This window comes from Electrona antarctica (assembly GCF_951216825.1).
Source record: "Electrona antarctica genome assembly, chromosome: 13".
NCBI classification, from domain to species: Eukaryota; Metazoa; Chordata; class Actinopteri; order Myctophiformes; family Myctophidae; genus Electrona; species Electrona antarctica.
The window spans coordinates 24,178,461-24,194,683 of NC_136794.1; the positions used below are offsets into that span (position 1 = coordinate 24,178,461).

A 16,223-nucleotide genomic window follows, 5' to 3' on the forward strand; every position below is an offset into this window, starting at 1 on the left:
ACCGTCCACAATGCACTGGTCTAGAGGAGGAAAAGAAACCACGCACACACACACACACACACACACACACACACACACACACACAAACACACAAATGCACACGCACACACACACACACACACATGCACACGCACAATCGCACATACACACACACATAAATTAACATGCAGCATGTTAATTGTGCATCCTTCCAGGTGTTCAAGGATGCAGGCCTGTGTCTGTTGTCATGCATTGCACACTGCTGTTTTGACTTTTGACTTTTTGTTACCAGAATAACTAATATCAATTGCTAATTAAGAGACCAGACACATAAAAAGCATGCTCCTCTTTTGGCTCCTCTTTCTGAATGTCCTTTCTCTGGTACAGACTAGTACACATACACACCTTTAAGCTGAGAGTAGGCAACGCAGTTCCACTCTCCTCGTCCGTTGCCGACGCAAGTGCATCGCATCATGTGACCCAGGACTTCGTGGCGTTTGTCCCACTGGTCTCCAACGCGGTACATCACCCCCTCGCTGGTCGTGCACACCTCCTCGTGGTCTGAAACACACAACAAGACAACAGACATAAGCACACACACGAGATGTATGTTGCCCTACAAAGCCGAAGTGCAGTAACTACGTTTTTGGACGTTTTTGTACACTTAAACCCATCATCGCAAAAAATAATCCCGTAGTTAGTGCACTTTGGCTTTGATTATCTTCTTCTTAGATCACCGATTACAGTTTTGACTGATATTTTATGAAACTTCGATATATGAAAAGAAGATTTAACTTAAATTATACAATAACCAAAAGGGTTGAGGTTCATCTAAAATAATAATAAGAATTTAAAAAAAAAACAGTACGCCCTACTCAAAAACGGGGCTGTTATATTTCGGGACACATCAGCTACATAATTGCGAGTATCAATGTTGTGAAAACATGGCCAATATATTCGCTAAACCGATATTGTAGGAGGTTGTGCTCTAACTGCTGAATTGTCAAGCTACTGGAAAAAGTCAATTACCCCCTTGTGCTCGTGCTCGTTAACTTAGCCTACAGATACCACAACCACCACGCAACACCTGTGTCCATTTGGAGAGAAACTTTCCCTGGAATGAAAGCCAGAAACAGATGTGCGTGTTCTCCATGTGCTCTCCATTCATTAAAAGGAGATGAGTAGTTTGTATCAGGACAGATAGAAAGTTTGTGTGGTCGGGAGCGGCAAGTTTAGACAGGTCAGCTTTGTGTGTGTGTGTGTGTGTGTGTGTGTGTGTGTGTGTGTGTGTGTGTGTGTGTGTGTGTGTGTGTGTGTGTGTGTGTGTGTGTGTGTGTGCGCACGCTCGCGTGCGTGCGTGCGTGCGTGACTGTGCATGTGTAGGCGGAGAGGCATATATATGCATGCATCTGCCAAGTGTGTTTGTATGAGACAGTAAACATATCTCTCTGATGGAAAGCAGGCAGCAGACAGAGTTGTATTTTGCACGTGCACGCCCACGTGCACGCCCATGTGTCCTTTGACTGTCTGTGAGTGTGAACCCAGGGAGGGTATACCATATGTCGGTCCAGAGAGAAGGAGGACTAAATGGAGAGAGTAGAAACACACAGCAGGGCAGATCGCAGTTTATTGGATCCCGGCCAGGGTCTTTCTCTCTGCTAGGGAGGATCTGATCCCTAGCCAACCAACTTTGATTACTGGCGCTCGGTCCTTATTGGAGTTGGCACCACTTTAAGGCTAAGACTGATACCACGTCAGGAACAAAGATGCTAGGGATCAGTGTTGGTTTTGTCGACTAAAACTATGATGAAAATGTTCGGTTTTTCACTGACGAAAACTAAATAAATACTAAATAAACTCACTAAAACAACTCACCCGTGGCTCCCGACTTGCGCATCAGGTTAAAACCAACCCGTGGCAGGTTAAAACTAACCTGTGGCTTCCTGTGAGGCTAGGTTTAGGGTTGGGTTTTGGGTATGGTGTCGGACTCATGACTGTACCGTTGGACCAAACACATGCACCCGATATTTAGTCGACTACAACTAGACTCTAAAACATTTCAGATGACTAAAATACGACTAAAATAAATGAAATTTTGGATCTTTAGGACTGAGTTGGGTTAGCTGCCCAGATAATAACCATGTTTTTCTGTAGATAAGGGTATGAGGGCAACAACAAGGGAATAAGCGTAAAACCACTGTGAGGGTGAATTCCATCAGTAAGTCCCCTCGTAAAGAACAAGTGCATGGTACAACAATGCACTAAATCGTAGATACCAGCCCTGATCCTTCCGTGACTAAAGGATCAGAGTTTGTTTCTGTTAACTGCAGCATAGTGGTTAGTTGGGTTTTATTCATAATGCTTTATTTATGTGCTTCAGCTGCAATGCTAGCCTAGAAACCTGTGGACATGGGTGTGCCATGCAGGGTCTGGACCTAATCAGGCCAGCTAGTACATTAAAGGGCAAATCTAAGCTGGAACCAGAACGTTCGTTCCTATGATCTTATATATAGGTTTGTAATCAAGTGCCCTCGATGGGCATTTGCATATGGCTTACATATGGACACATGCTCTTAAAAGTCTTAGCTCATGTGATGAACCGTTCTGGGTGAGCTACGAGACCACGGACTCCGTTCTCCTCTTTGATAGGATTTCTTTGTAATTCTAAACAATTATTTTATTCGCATAGTTACTGACATTATACAAACACAGCACACAAGTCTTCCACGTTAGGGCGGAGTCTGCATTTCTGCGTAGGGTCAGGCTTTAGTGGCTTTGACCTCTAGTTAAGCTTGGATATTTGTTTTGACTCCATAATGTTCTGTGTGATGGTGGGTACTGAAATGTTTTACTTAAGTAAAAGTATCAATACTGTATTATAATAGAAATACTCTGTTACAAGTAAAAGTCCAGAATTCAGAATGTACAAAAGTATTGGCATCAAAATGTACCAAACGCAAAAGTACTTGCAATAAGAATCTAAATCTACAAAGTAACTGGTAACTAAGTGGAGTAGTGGAGTAAGTAAGTAAGTGTACTCCACTACACCTCTGAGGTGTAGTGGAGTAGAAGTAAAAGTATTTGGAAAAATTGTACTAAAAATTGTACTCAAGTACAGTACTTAAGTAAATATACTTAGTTACTTTACGCCACTGCTTTTGGCCCAATACAGTTATCTAGGGTTATCTAGGGTCTGGATGTACAGTATCTGGCCTGGATCCAGTTCTGCTGTGAGAACCAGCAACAGCTCTCCATTTCCCCCGTTATACGGGGCAATTCCCCCATTCACTTAATGACTCATAAAGTGGCCACTTAAAGCTTCATAACTGGTCGGTCGGTCAGTGTAAACACCAGCTGTGGGAACTACTAAAGTTGGGTCCCTGGGGGCAAAAGCATTTTATTGCAAATTAATGTAAACTATATGATAGCGGATTTGAATTAAGATGCAAAGGGAGAGAGCCTGGTCATAAACATCTGACACTACTGTAAGTAAGGTTGTATAGTTTTGAGTAGTGTTAAGTGAACCCTCTTGGAGCAGAAGCGAGTCATTAATAGACGTCCATAGCTTCTGTTTGGACAGTACAAAGTACTTTGAAGGGCTCCCTCCGGAAGGGCACTGAGGGCAGCGTAGTATAGGGTTGAGGCCCTGTCATCGTTCATAAAGGCACTGAGGGCAGTGTAGTATAGGGTTGAGGCCCTGTCATCGTTCATAAAGGCACTGAGGGCAGCGTAGTATAGGGTTGAGGCCCTGTCATCGTTCATAAAGGCACTGAGGGCAGCGTAGTATAGGGTTGAGGCCCTGTCATCGTTCATAAAGGCACTGAGGGCAGCCTAGTATAGAGTTGAGGCCCTGTCATCGTTCATAAAGACACTGAGGGCAGCGTAGTATAGGGTTGAGGCCCTGTCATCGTTCATAAAGGCACTGAGGGCAGCGTAGTATAGGGTTGAGGCCCTGTCATCGTTCATAAAGGCACTGAGGGCAGCGTAGTATAGGGTTGAGGCCCTGTCATCGTTCATAAAGGCACTGAGGGCAGCGTAGTATAGGGTTGAGGCCCTGTCATCGTTCATAAAGGCACTGAGGGCAGCGTAGTATAGGGTTGAGGCCCTGTCATCGTTCATAAAGGCACTGAGGGCAGCGTAGTATAGGGTTGAGGCCCTGTCATCGTTCATAAAGGCACTGAGGGCAGCGTAGTATAGAGTTGAGGCCCTGTCATCGTTCATAAAGGCTAACAAAATGCTTACAATTGACATCCATATCAATTATTATAAAAATACATTTGAACCACATTCACCCTGGCATGTCATTACAGGCGAAAAGATTCAAAGATGTTAAAACTTAACTTAAACATGCAGCATGAAAAGATGATTAAGTGGTTAAGCATTTTTTAATTTCTGTATGGCAAGCCAGTAGAATAATTGGCCTTTTAATTTGATGATTTATAAGATATTTCAACCATTCAGTCATCACACAAAATAATGACCAGCTGGGGGTGAAGTGACTATAGTAATGGAAAAATGTTTGGTTCAATTCAGTGACTTGCCATGCGGAATTACCACTGAAGCACCCTCCTGCAAGTTCTGTATGAAAACATCAGCAAATCTCCCTAAAGTATGACTGTAAATGGAATAGTGCGATCTCAAGACATCTCTGCCATTTCAGACAACACCGATTACCATTTCAGGTACTCTGTATGTTTAGACGGGCTCTCTGCAGTCTTCAGTGTCAAAGGTACCCTGAATGTTTTTCAGCAATACCTTGACTTTCAACTTTGTAGTGTATTTGTTTTGTTTCTTCTTTGTTATGTTTTTTTAAATCTGGGTAGTGGGTACAGACCCACCAGTGCATTGCGAGCAGATTGATTAAAGAGATAGGTCATCAAGACATGTCAAATGTATATTTGACATTTAGAAATCGATATTTACTACATTCTGCACAAGTAGAATGAAACTACGGCAAATGTTTGTTTAGGCAGACAAGTTCTTCTGAAAATCTGAGCTTGCGAGAAAAGAGCTTGCAGACCACTGTCTCTACAGATTAGACCCAGGTGTATACTTGCATTCTGTGCACACTGGCAAACCTCTGTACGTATAGCTGATTTATTTTTTCTCTTTTGTTTGAACTCTCTGAGGTATGCTTGATTTATAATGCCACATACCCAGACGAACCTAAAAGTTGAACAGGCCAGTAGCTAGATAGATCACTTGCTTATTGTGGTGTAAGACATACCATGAAAAAGATTTTGACGACTCTGAAGCCAGACACTATCTAATCAACGACATTAACCCCATCCTGTTGTGACCTCTCTGCATGGTCTCACACCTACAACCAACTGTGACACTGCTTAAAACACATATAATAGATAACTTTCCATTACTTTGCACAAAGAAAGACATCACGTGAAGAGTTAGAATGTTTTTCTCTTAATTTCAAGACAAACTATTTGAATCTTAGTATTATTACTACAATTAAGATGCCAAAGCATCGTCAGTGCTCTGTCTGCTTTAAATACATCTGTACTGAGTCCTATACAATCAACTGTTACAGTCCTATATAATGGAAGAGCAGGGAGACCACTTCATGCAGAAGATTTACTAACATATATAATATACAGATATGCCATTTTTGCATAAATCAGTGCTATTGAACACCCTTTACGCCTGTGTGTTGGTATATATTGAACCAATGGAAAGTATAAAGAATCGCTTCGGACAAAACCCACTTAACTCCATTGGACCCTCAAACTGTGAACTCCACCACCTCTCCCCCACTCATGCAAGTAATTGACAATATATAAAGTCACAACACCAACTTTGATGAGGCAGTATTGCTTTGTTTTTTTTTTAAAAAGGTTTTCTTCATTTCCCGAAAAATGTATATTTAACATTTTCTGAAAAATGAACATTTTGGAGTTAGGTACATGGTTTCTTCCCGGCAACAGAGACATATAAAATGTCCTCTAAATTAAATCGGAATAAACAGTCTACCCGTCACCAGTGTTCCACATCATCATTATCATTTCACAGACCCCCTAGTGCCTCACAGTTCTTGGCGCCTATTGTCACTCATGGGGAACTAATTGACACCTTAACAACAACACAACCCATTCTTTCGTTTTCTTTCATTCTTGCTCGCTTAACAACCCTCTTTACTTGTTTGTTTTGCCCTTAAGCTGATCTACCTCGCGCTTGTATGTCGCTCTGCATAAAGAGTGTGGAGTCGTAGACTGCTAAATGCCTTGATTGTAATTTAAATTGTCCAGACAGACAGGGAGGGATATGGTGCCATGCTAATGCTGCTAGCTGTCACCACGGCTAGTAGGCTAGTGTCAGTAATGATTGACTGTAATTGGTCTTTATCACGACTTCAACCGTTTGTTAGACATACTAACAGTCCGACGGGCATTAGTCCGACAACACCGTCACTCCCAACATGCGTGGCCGGTTACAACTTACCCGTGGCAGTTTAAAACGAACCCTGTGAGGTTAGGTATTAGGTTTTGGGTAGGGTGTCGGACTCATGACTAATACGTCGGACCAAACACATGCACCCACTTCAACTGCCAGGCGCCTGCACAACTTAGTTGGACTCGGCCTGGGCCATGGCTCAGTGGTCCAGGCACCTTGGCTGCTAATCCAGTCTGGCAGTGTGCCGCGTGTTCGACTCCCGATCCCGACGGCCTTTACTGCATGTCTTCCCCCCCATCTCTCTCCCCATTTCCTGCCAGCCTACTGTCTGTCCCTCCATAAAAAAAATCACACCCGTGTGAACTGAGTGGTGCAAGGTCTTATATAGCCTGAACAGCTATGGTCTGACGTAATGTCAGTGTCCATAGTAACCATGCTCACCTGTGCACGGACACGTACACAGGTACACGGACACGTACACAGGTACACAAACATACAGACAAAGCTGGTTGTTGGAGTGGTTTGCACCACTCAAAAATAAAATAAAGGCGGAAGCCACAAAAAAAAAAAACGTAGTTGGACTCGTGTCTGTGTTACTGTGTCTCTCTCAAACACACTTACCAGCCATGGGACAGAATCCAAAGCGCTGCTCTCCATCGTAGTCGACGGTGGTCCCGCACCATTTCATGCCATCTCTGCGGCCATCGGCGGTGCAGTCAGTGTAGTTGCGCCCGTTGTAGAGATAGGGAAACTGGCACAGGGCGCCGTTAGAATTGCCGCCTCGCGTCGCCACCATCACTGTTGAAGTTTAAAAGGGATCAAGACAGATCAGATACCAAGTTAGTGACATTTACGCCATGGCCAGTCTCATCCTAGTCATTATTAAGTATTATCAATGTCAGACAGCAATGTTGGCTTTAACCACTTAAAGGCCTCGACGAGTTTGCAAAGCTGTGCTTCGAACGATGATGTCATGTTGTCCTGTTTAACTTTCAATGTGATCTATCCATGCCGATCGTGTTTACGTTTAGAACGGAAGTGTCATCCTCTTTCAGAAACAGAAAGAGGGGGAGGAGCAGAGGAGGAAAAGCCTTCTTGCTCTCTGCTGCCAAAAGTCGCCAGGGGTACTTTTTTGTCTGCTTGCGTCGAGGACCACTGCTTGCGCTGCGTTGGATTGGGGGTCGTTCCCAGAGCGACGGGGGACGCAAGGTTGGAAGCGAGACATTTCTCTCACCCTCCGTTGCTTAGTGCTTCTTACGTCGATTACGTTCGACTCTGTAAAGCACTCACTTAAGCCCTATTTTGTATACGCATAAAATACGCTGTACCGTGTCGTGGGAAAAATAATTAAATAGCCGATCTATTGAACTTTTAATCACCAAAATATTTTATCAATATAATCACCAAAATATTGACACCAGGTTGAAAGTTGTTAAAAGACCCGTAGAATATTTCTGATCTTCATCCATCCACATTACTGATCCACATGCACCACAGAAAACTCCCATAACCATCATCACCACTATGTCTTACCATTTTTCTCTGTACAGAAGGAGTATTTCTGGTCCGTCTCATAGTCAGAGGAGGTGGAGCACCACAGCTGTCCGTCACTGTGTCCCTCAGAAATACAGGAGTGATAGGTCTTTCCCTTGTACACAAACGGGAACACGCAGGGCTGACCGCCAGAGTTACCACCGTACACTGGAGCTGGTCCCTCTGCCATGGAGAGAATGACAGAGATAACCAGTGTAAATAAAGTCATTAAAAAAATAACCAATGTATATGAGGACCCCCTGGACAGTGGACACCGTCAATAATCCTCACTTTGAGAACCACTCTCTTAACCTTCTAATCTAAGTTATTTCACTGCATGGTACATGATCAACATTTTCTTTGCAAACTGTTAATATAGTATTCAATCAATCAATCAAAAAGGACCACAATAGAAACAAGTCCAACGTTACAACATGGCTAAAGTGACTTTGAGGCCCCCACTGCAATAGAGTAGTTTCCATGTGTGAATATATGTAATCCTCCCTTCCACAACAACTACTCCCCCGGGCCTCTTGCAGCAAAACAAATGTGTGATTAATCTTAATCAAGTTGTCTAGTAGGCTATAGTGGAATTTGTTATTGAGCGATTGCAGACAGTGCCATTGTGCAAGCGTTACAACTTCAGGGTTGAGTAACAATAAAACCACAGCATCTCTCTCACCCCATTCCTCGCAGCTGATTCCGTTGCCCAGGCAGGTACAGATCATCTGCTTGGTTCCCTGGTTCCTCATCCAGCGCTGGCCCAGGGAGTAAGCCATACCGGCATCCGTCCGACAGGCTCCCTCCTGGGGCAGCAGCTCGGCCAGCGCAGGTTGGATGTTGGTGATCACACGAGCGCCGGTGCCTGAATTGTGACACAGACATGGCATTAGTAGATGAGAACTTCGTATGGCTACATAAAAACGGACAACTACTAAAATAATATCGGTGACATGGCGAGAATGGGTTGTTTGCTCTTAGAATAGTTTCTCACAGGGTGTGTCATTTTGTGTCCTCAAGAGAATAATGCGAAATAGCTACAACCTCTCTCTGGTGTGAAAATACATAATTTTTTCCAGTATGCTATACCTTACAGACAATAAGTTACATGACAGAAAGCAAAAATGCACCATTACAGTTCCATAATCATTTAGGTGGCGGAACAAACTGTGATGATGTATTGTTGATTTTAAAGTTGCATAACACCCTAGATTAGAATAATATGTCTAGATTTGATTTATACAACGTACCTTGCTCATAAATTGCTGGAAATAATATATTCCCACAAGTAACTCTTTTCTTTACTTTAATTATTTCTCCGTCTCACTCACAATAATCATTTCAGGCATGTTTGTTAGCCTTCCTTTGGCCTTTCCCACATGTCATATCTCCCTTCTCCCTCCCTCTATCTTTTCCTATTGCTTCATTTATGCTCCATCGTATGACGGAGTCGCCCGACAAAAACAGAAGATCCACAAGCTCACAGCACGGCGCATCATAGTCGCATTGTGAGCTTGTAGAGCGGCTATTTTCACCAGTGTGTGATGAAGTATAAATCGGCCTTATCTCTCTCGCGCTCCCCATCCAGTGATGAGGAGGGAGGAGCCATGTCTCCTACACTTCAGCACATCAACTTTCCCTTGGCTTGTTTTATCTCTGGCCCGTTTGTCTGAAGTGCTTTCTCACTCCGTATCTCTCTCTCTCTCTCTGTGCCTTTGTCGGTCTCTCTCTCCCCCTACTCTATCTCTGCGGTATGCGTTTGTCCCTCCGCATCATAACAACAAGAAGCCTTGCCAGCAACACGATCTAGCTCTCACCCAGTGCCACAGTGTGCAGAGAGGCATGTCTCTCGCACTTCCACTCCCCTCGTCCGTTCCCCGTGCACAGGCACTGCAGCGGGTGACCTCTGGAGTCTGTCTTAGTCCAGGTGTCTCCAATGCGATACGACGACAAGGTGTCCTGGTCATTGCAACGATCTAAAAAAAAAAAAAGATTTAATGAAGGAGAGAACGAGAGTGAGAGGCATGGTAGTGGTTGATACAATAATCTAGGAGGAGAAAAGGATGAGAAAGAGGCATCAAAGAGAACAAGTAACACAAGAAAGTGTGTGTGTGTGTGTGTGTGTGTGTGTGTGTGTGTGTGTGTGTGTGTGTGTGCGTGCGTGCGTGTGTATATGTCAACAGCTTCATGTCATGCAGGCACAGTGTTTTCAGTTGCAAGTTGTAGCACACTGTTGACAATCAGTCTCTGTTGTAAAATGGCCACCCTGAAGTCTCATAATATGACAACAAGCAGGGAATGACTCTCATCTCTCACATGAGGCAGAATCGTTAAGTAAGTAAACGTAAGCAAGTAAATTCTTCTAATTGGAAACACGGCCAGTGGATCTTTCCACCACAGGCTGTTAAAATCCTTCAACAAAACACGCACTACCGTTTTCCCTTAGCCCTGCCAGTATAAGGTTAGTGTGTGTGTGTGTGTGTGTGTGTGTGTGTGTGTGTGTGTGTGTGTGTGTGTGTGTGTGTGTGTGTGTGTGTGTGTGTGTGTGTGTGTGTGTGTGTGTGTGTGTAGGCGCACGTGACTCATTCCAAAATAGAGCCCAGAAGCAAATCAATTTCACATAGCCCGTTGTGTGCACCTCTTGGTTTCCCAACTCTCCCTACCTTGTTGTAACAGGTACAATCAAACTAAATAACCCAGGAAATCAAGAGGAGGCATAAATCCAAATTAGAGATATCTAGCACAAAAAAAAGATGCTTATAAGTTAACCACAAGAGAGAAACAAATTTGTTTCTTGTATTCAGACACAGCTGAGTTCACTACACTGCTCCTTTCAGATACAGATAACTGTAGACAAATTCAATGGAGGAATGCAGAGAATAGAGATATAGGGAAGGCTTACTCCTGGATGTGCAGGTGATGCGGCCGCTGCCCTCTCCCAGACAGGTACAGTCCACCACCATCCAGCCCTGGTAGGGCTTCTCCCACGTCTCCCCGACCACGTAGGACGTCCCCGCCGTGTTGTCGTAGCAACGCTCAGCTGTGGAGACCAGTCAGTTAGGGCCAAACACGTTCAATTTGTCTACTAAAACTATGATGAAACATGTCTGGCTACCACCTCTTTTTCAGCTACGAAAACCAAATAAAGACTAAGCTGTGATGACTGAAACTATGACTAAATATATTGACAATTTCCTTTGACAAATAAAAACTAGACAAAAATGTCGGGGAGGGACTAGTGGAGAAGAGATCCAGTAGCTCCAGATATGCTTCCGGAAATAGACGATCTACAAGCTCACAACGCATCGTGAGCTTGTAGGTTGGCTTGTAGGTTGGCACACAGCTAGTAGAAATCTGTAATTTGTATGCCATCACAGCTCACGCAAATTACATTTTAGTCAACTACATCAACTGTAGATTTATTGGACTAAAACTAAAACATTTCAGATGACAATAATATTACTAAAAGAAACTAAACAGGCCAAACATATCATTAACATGCAAATCGCTGATTCAGCCAATTGTCCAACTGGCCACTAATTGAAAATAACAGTGAGTGAGTGAGGTCGTGCTCACCGACAGGTTTACAGGTCCACTCTCCCTTGCCGTTCCCCAGGCACACACACTCCAACATGTAGCCTCCCGTCTCGTGGGGTCGTCTCCAGGTGTCGCCAATCTTATAGGACGCACCGCCCTCATGACAACGATCTGCGTGAGAGGAAAGGAGAAGTGAAAATGTTAAACTAAGTGTTAGAGATGGAGGAAATAAAACTGCAGTGTATATATAGGAGTCCCCCAGATCTCTATACTAGACCCCCTCCTGTTTTTACTCTACAGTAAATATCATAGCTGAAAATAGCCAGTCTACAAGCTTTAAAATCTGCTATTTCTGCCAAAAGCTTTCCCCAGAATAGGGACGCTATGGGTTTGTGTGGTAGATGCAGTATAAATCAAGTGTAAGAAACACACAGCCGAGATCCATTCCTCCCATTACCTAACCACACAGATAGCTACAAACAGAGCTGCGTTGCCCCAGTTGTTAATCTCATCTGCTATGGAGAATCTGGAGATTGCTGGAGAATCTCAGAGATTAAGCAGTCTGGTGGTCTACACAAAACCATCTTCTGCTCACTGGCAATTGTCTGTCTGGTCTGGGACACGGCGACACATGCAGGCGTATACATTCTCAATGAGTTATGGTCACTTTATCTGGTATACGACACTTAAACACTTATTGGCCAGGGGACAAAGCCTCATCTGCCCTAAGCACACACACACACACAGAAACACGCAAACACACACACACACACACACACACACACACACACACACACACACACACACACACACAAAGGCACACAGAAGCATGCACAAGACACACAGTCAGACACACACACAGACACGCGCACACATGCACGCACGCACGCACGCACGCACACACACACACACACACACACACACACACACACACACACACACACACACACACACACACACACACACACACACACACACACACACACACACACACACACACACACACACACACACACACACACACAAAACTTACTAGCAATAGTGCAGCTGATCTTTCCTTTTCCAGAGCCAATGCAGGTGCAGTCCCAGATCATGCCCTCTTTGGGTCGCTCGTACGTCTCTCCAACAGTGTATGACTTCTGGTTGATCTTATCATAGCACGTCTCCTCCGCTACAGGGAGAGATCAGGGTGGTGAGATAAGACACATGAATGGGTCACATGATGACACAGATGGAACCAGGGGAACAGCAGAGGGTTGAGGGGAACAGGAGATAACATACTGCATGAAGAGGAGAGACCCCCAAGCACCATATAATTCTCCTATACAACACATTAAAGTAGCTGATCTACAAGCTCACGTCACATTGCGATGCTGAATTGCGAGCTTGTAGATCAGCTATTTTTGCTAAAAAGCTGTAGAATATTTTTTGACTATTTTTGATAATATAATGACTACCCAAAAGGTTGAAAGTGAATGAAAGCAAGTTGTGATTAAGCCCTTAAAACCAGGAAAGCATCTGTGTCATTTTTGTTTGCGTTGACAATTCAAACATAGTAGATATACAAGCTTATACATCTGCAATTTTTGAAAAATCTTAAAAGTGTGAGAACTGCTGATTTAGAAGGCATTTTGTAGAATGGGCCTCGGGTCTTAATGGGTTAAGTGCATGGACGAACGTACAGTCAGTAAGCAATGACTGCATGTGTTGCACATGCAGAGATTTAATTAAATTGAGGAATATGGTCTGTGAAGGAGGGTCTTGTTCTTGTAGAGACAGCAAATCTGATAATATATATACACACACACACAGAGACAGACACACACACACACACACACGTGATTGTAAGTACATGAATACAAAGTTGAGAACTAACCTTCGGGTTTGCTTTTACACTTGATGCCAGACACTCCATAACAGGTACAGATCAGTGTGCTGCCCAAGTATGGTCGTTCCCACTGATCATTAAGACCATAGAATTTACTATTCTCTATGCAGCCATCTGAGAGGGAGCAACACAAAACACCTGGCTATGGATTATGTTCACGGAAAAGTTACAGTTTTTTTTTTACTGAGTTTAATGGGTTAATGTATTTAACCCATTTGTATGCAATTTCTCTGAAACAATTTACCAGAGTTGAAAATATATATAGCCTATTTAAGTCCATTGACGGTTATCAAAGGGGTTTTGACCATTAAAATCATTCAAAGAACACTAGCCTATACTGAATTCTCAATATAACCAACCAAAATAAATTCGACAATCGACATTTATTCTCACGTCATGGCTGAAGGCTAGACTACAGTAAAGTATTAATTAGGGAGCAGGAAATAGGCAGGGTGTGATTTGAGAGGGGATAGACTAGGCTACTTGAGAGGGGAAGAATGGGAAAAGACTTCCTCCCTCCCCCCATGCAATAAGCAGAACTTATACACACCCTTCTCCAGCCCCCCACCAACCCCCATCTGCACGCGCGCACAGACGTACGCACTCACGCACGGAGTTTAGCTACCCTTTCCATGAGCTGCAATGCCACCATGAGATATTTTACTCCACTCACTCACTGAGATGAGATCTCAAATGGAATAAGCGTTTATGACTATAGCATTTAATGCAGGACTGTGATATGCCAGTTTAACTTGGGACAGGGTCGCAGGCACAATTAGACAAAAAACACAACTTGTGCAGGGATTAGTTGTAGGCCTATTTCTTTTTTTCTCCTCCAAGCACCCTAAATCATTTTGATTAATGTCAGCCCGTGAACGTCTCAGATTACCTTTTCATCTAGGAAATTAGGCTACATTCTGCGTTTTTCCTTTGCTTTAGCGAGTGCAGTGTAAGGTTTTCCCTATTATATTTTCATATTAAGGCACTGATGTTAAAATGATGATCCAAAAAATCCAAAATAAACCATATTATAGGCTACGCATAGCCATATACTGTATAACAATAACAATATATGAACTTATGTATGCCTATAACAATGCAATGATCAATCATAGCCACAACAAACAAAACAAAGTTTAAATTTCGCCTTTAGCTCATATTTAGGAAAAGTTATAAGCTTACCTTGGGCGACCGAGGGCACTTGATGCTGCTGCGCAGCCTCTCTCGGCGGCATGCAATTCACCGAAGCGGCGACACATAGCGCCATCAGCACCCTGCCAATGCATGGACTGCTGCTGGACATTTTTGAATGCTGGAACCACACAATTACTGCAGAATAATGTAGTCTATACCAGATGCGCCTGACTCGCTCGAAATTACACAAGATGATTCCCCTTTTTACGGGCGAGAGCAGTCTGTTCCAGTGTATTTTCTTTATTGCCCCGCACCAAACTTCCCCCCATGCAGTCCGTTCTTCACCTCCTGTCTCTCCGACCCGTGTGTGTGCGCTAGACGCTCCGCGCAGGTTAGTGCACCAGTCTGTGGGAGTGATTTATCTGGGCATGGCTTGTTTCAGTCGGAGGAGGAGGGGGAGGTCCCACAAGGAGAAAGAAAGAGCCCCACAAGTCTACCCTACCCACGCAGCATCAGAGACAAAGTTCAATATGCGTCCGGTTGGTTAATGAGCCATTTCAAAGTGACGACTCTTATTACCATACAAGTTTTGTTTATTGGGCCGCTAATGTCAATTAAGTTCCATTTAGTCTAACCTAACTTTAGCCTATGTAATAATGGCCTCATCAGCAAAGCACACTTTATATCTTTTAGATCAGATAGGTTACGATCTGCTGGTGATCACAAACTAATAACCACCACCTCCCAATTAATTTTATTTGCTGTTGTGTGTTCAAATAAACTGTCCTGCAAATACATGCCTATATACTTTGACTCAATTTTTCTTGTTGAACTCTTCGGGCAGTCCCCTGAAACAAGTGTAGAGAGGAGAGGTTGATTTGATTATTACAATTAAATCATTATATCCCTACAGTGTCTGTTGTCTCACCACCAGGCTGCTAGGATCAAGCCTAACAAAGACCATGATCTGATTACTGACTTCAAAGGCGTGAATGTCTCCCAGAGCAAAGTGAATAGCCAGAGCAATGGATCAGAGCAAGGCAAGTTTAGTTGTCTCATACATTTCAACAAGGCAATTCAAAGTGCTTTAGATAAAACATTAAAGAGCATTGAGTGAAATAAATACAAAAATAAGTATAAAATATCAGGTATAGGACATTATATATAATTTGTGCCACATCATAGTCATCTTTATTGTCACATATTGAGTCATCAATGTGTCCATACACACGGACAAAAGTGTCTGTGGCACGGAGGAGAAAAACAAGGTATAATCTACATACATACATTTATAGCATATCCATCCAAAGATTATGTGCATGAGGTTTATAAATGGTGCATGAGCATAGCAGCTGACCTAAAACACTGAGGACAGAAAGCTGACCTGCCCCCGATGACCTGAGAAGTCTGTGGTTCATGAACAACATCAGAAAAGTATTTTGGCCACAAACCATTCAATACATCTGAAACACCGCCTGCCGCCACCAGTATTATTTTAAATTTGATTCTTTGACATAGACATAGCATTACATTATTTGACGTAATGTAGAACAGAGTAGCCTGGCATATATAACACAAATAACCAAGATAGGCTATCATCACTGTAATATAAGAAGACACAGGTTCCCAAACATTTCCATGCCATGGACCCCCAAATAGCCATAGCCTCTAGCTGGTAGCAGCCCCTCATTGCAAAAAAGAAAAAAAACACATCCGTGTGTATCAATAATTCAAATTTTCCTCTCTT

The 16,223-nt window shown here is 43.3% G+C and overlaps 1 protein-coding gene across 3 annotated transcripts in view; it reads right to left on the reverse strand.

Annotated features, from left to right (window-relative positions):
* Nucleotides 1–14,821, reverse strand: part of fn1a (fibronectin 1a) — a 60,334-nt gene extending 45,513 nt beyond the window's left edge. For all 3 annotated transcript variants that reach the window (XR_013791403.1, XM_079518712.1, XM_079518711.1), the window contains exons 1-11: nucleotides 14,525–14,821; nucleotides 13,331–13,456; nucleotides 12,488–12,625; nucleotides 11,494–11,625; nucleotides 10,820–10,957; nucleotides 9,735–9,893; nucleotides 8,600–8,782; nucleotides 7,918–8,100; nucleotides 7,006–7,182; nucleotides 385–540; nucleotides 1–20 (exon numbers count right to left, since the gene is read on the reverse strand). The exon at nucleotides 1–20 is cut by the window's left edge and continues 109 nt beyond it. Coding sequence is in view for 2 of the 3 variants with exons in the window: in XM_079518712.1 (XP_079374838.1) it covers nucleotides 1–20; nucleotides 385–540; nucleotides 7,006–7,182; nucleotides 7,918–8,100; nucleotides 8,600–8,782; nucleotides 9,735–9,893; nucleotides 10,820–10,957; nucleotides 11,494–11,625; nucleotides 12,488–12,625; nucleotides 13,331–13,456; nucleotides 14,525–14,645 (1,533 nt within the window). In the remaining variant the exon portion in view is untranslated. The remainder of the gene's footprint in view (nucleotides 21–384; nucleotides 541–7,005; nucleotides 7,183–7,917; nucleotides 8,101–8,599; nucleotides 8,783–9,734; nucleotides 9,894–10,819; nucleotides 10,958–11,493; nucleotides 11,626–12,487; nucleotides 12,626–13,330; nucleotides 13,457–14,524) is intronic.
* Between the last annotated feature and the right edge of the window lie 1,402 nt (nucleotides 14,822–16,223).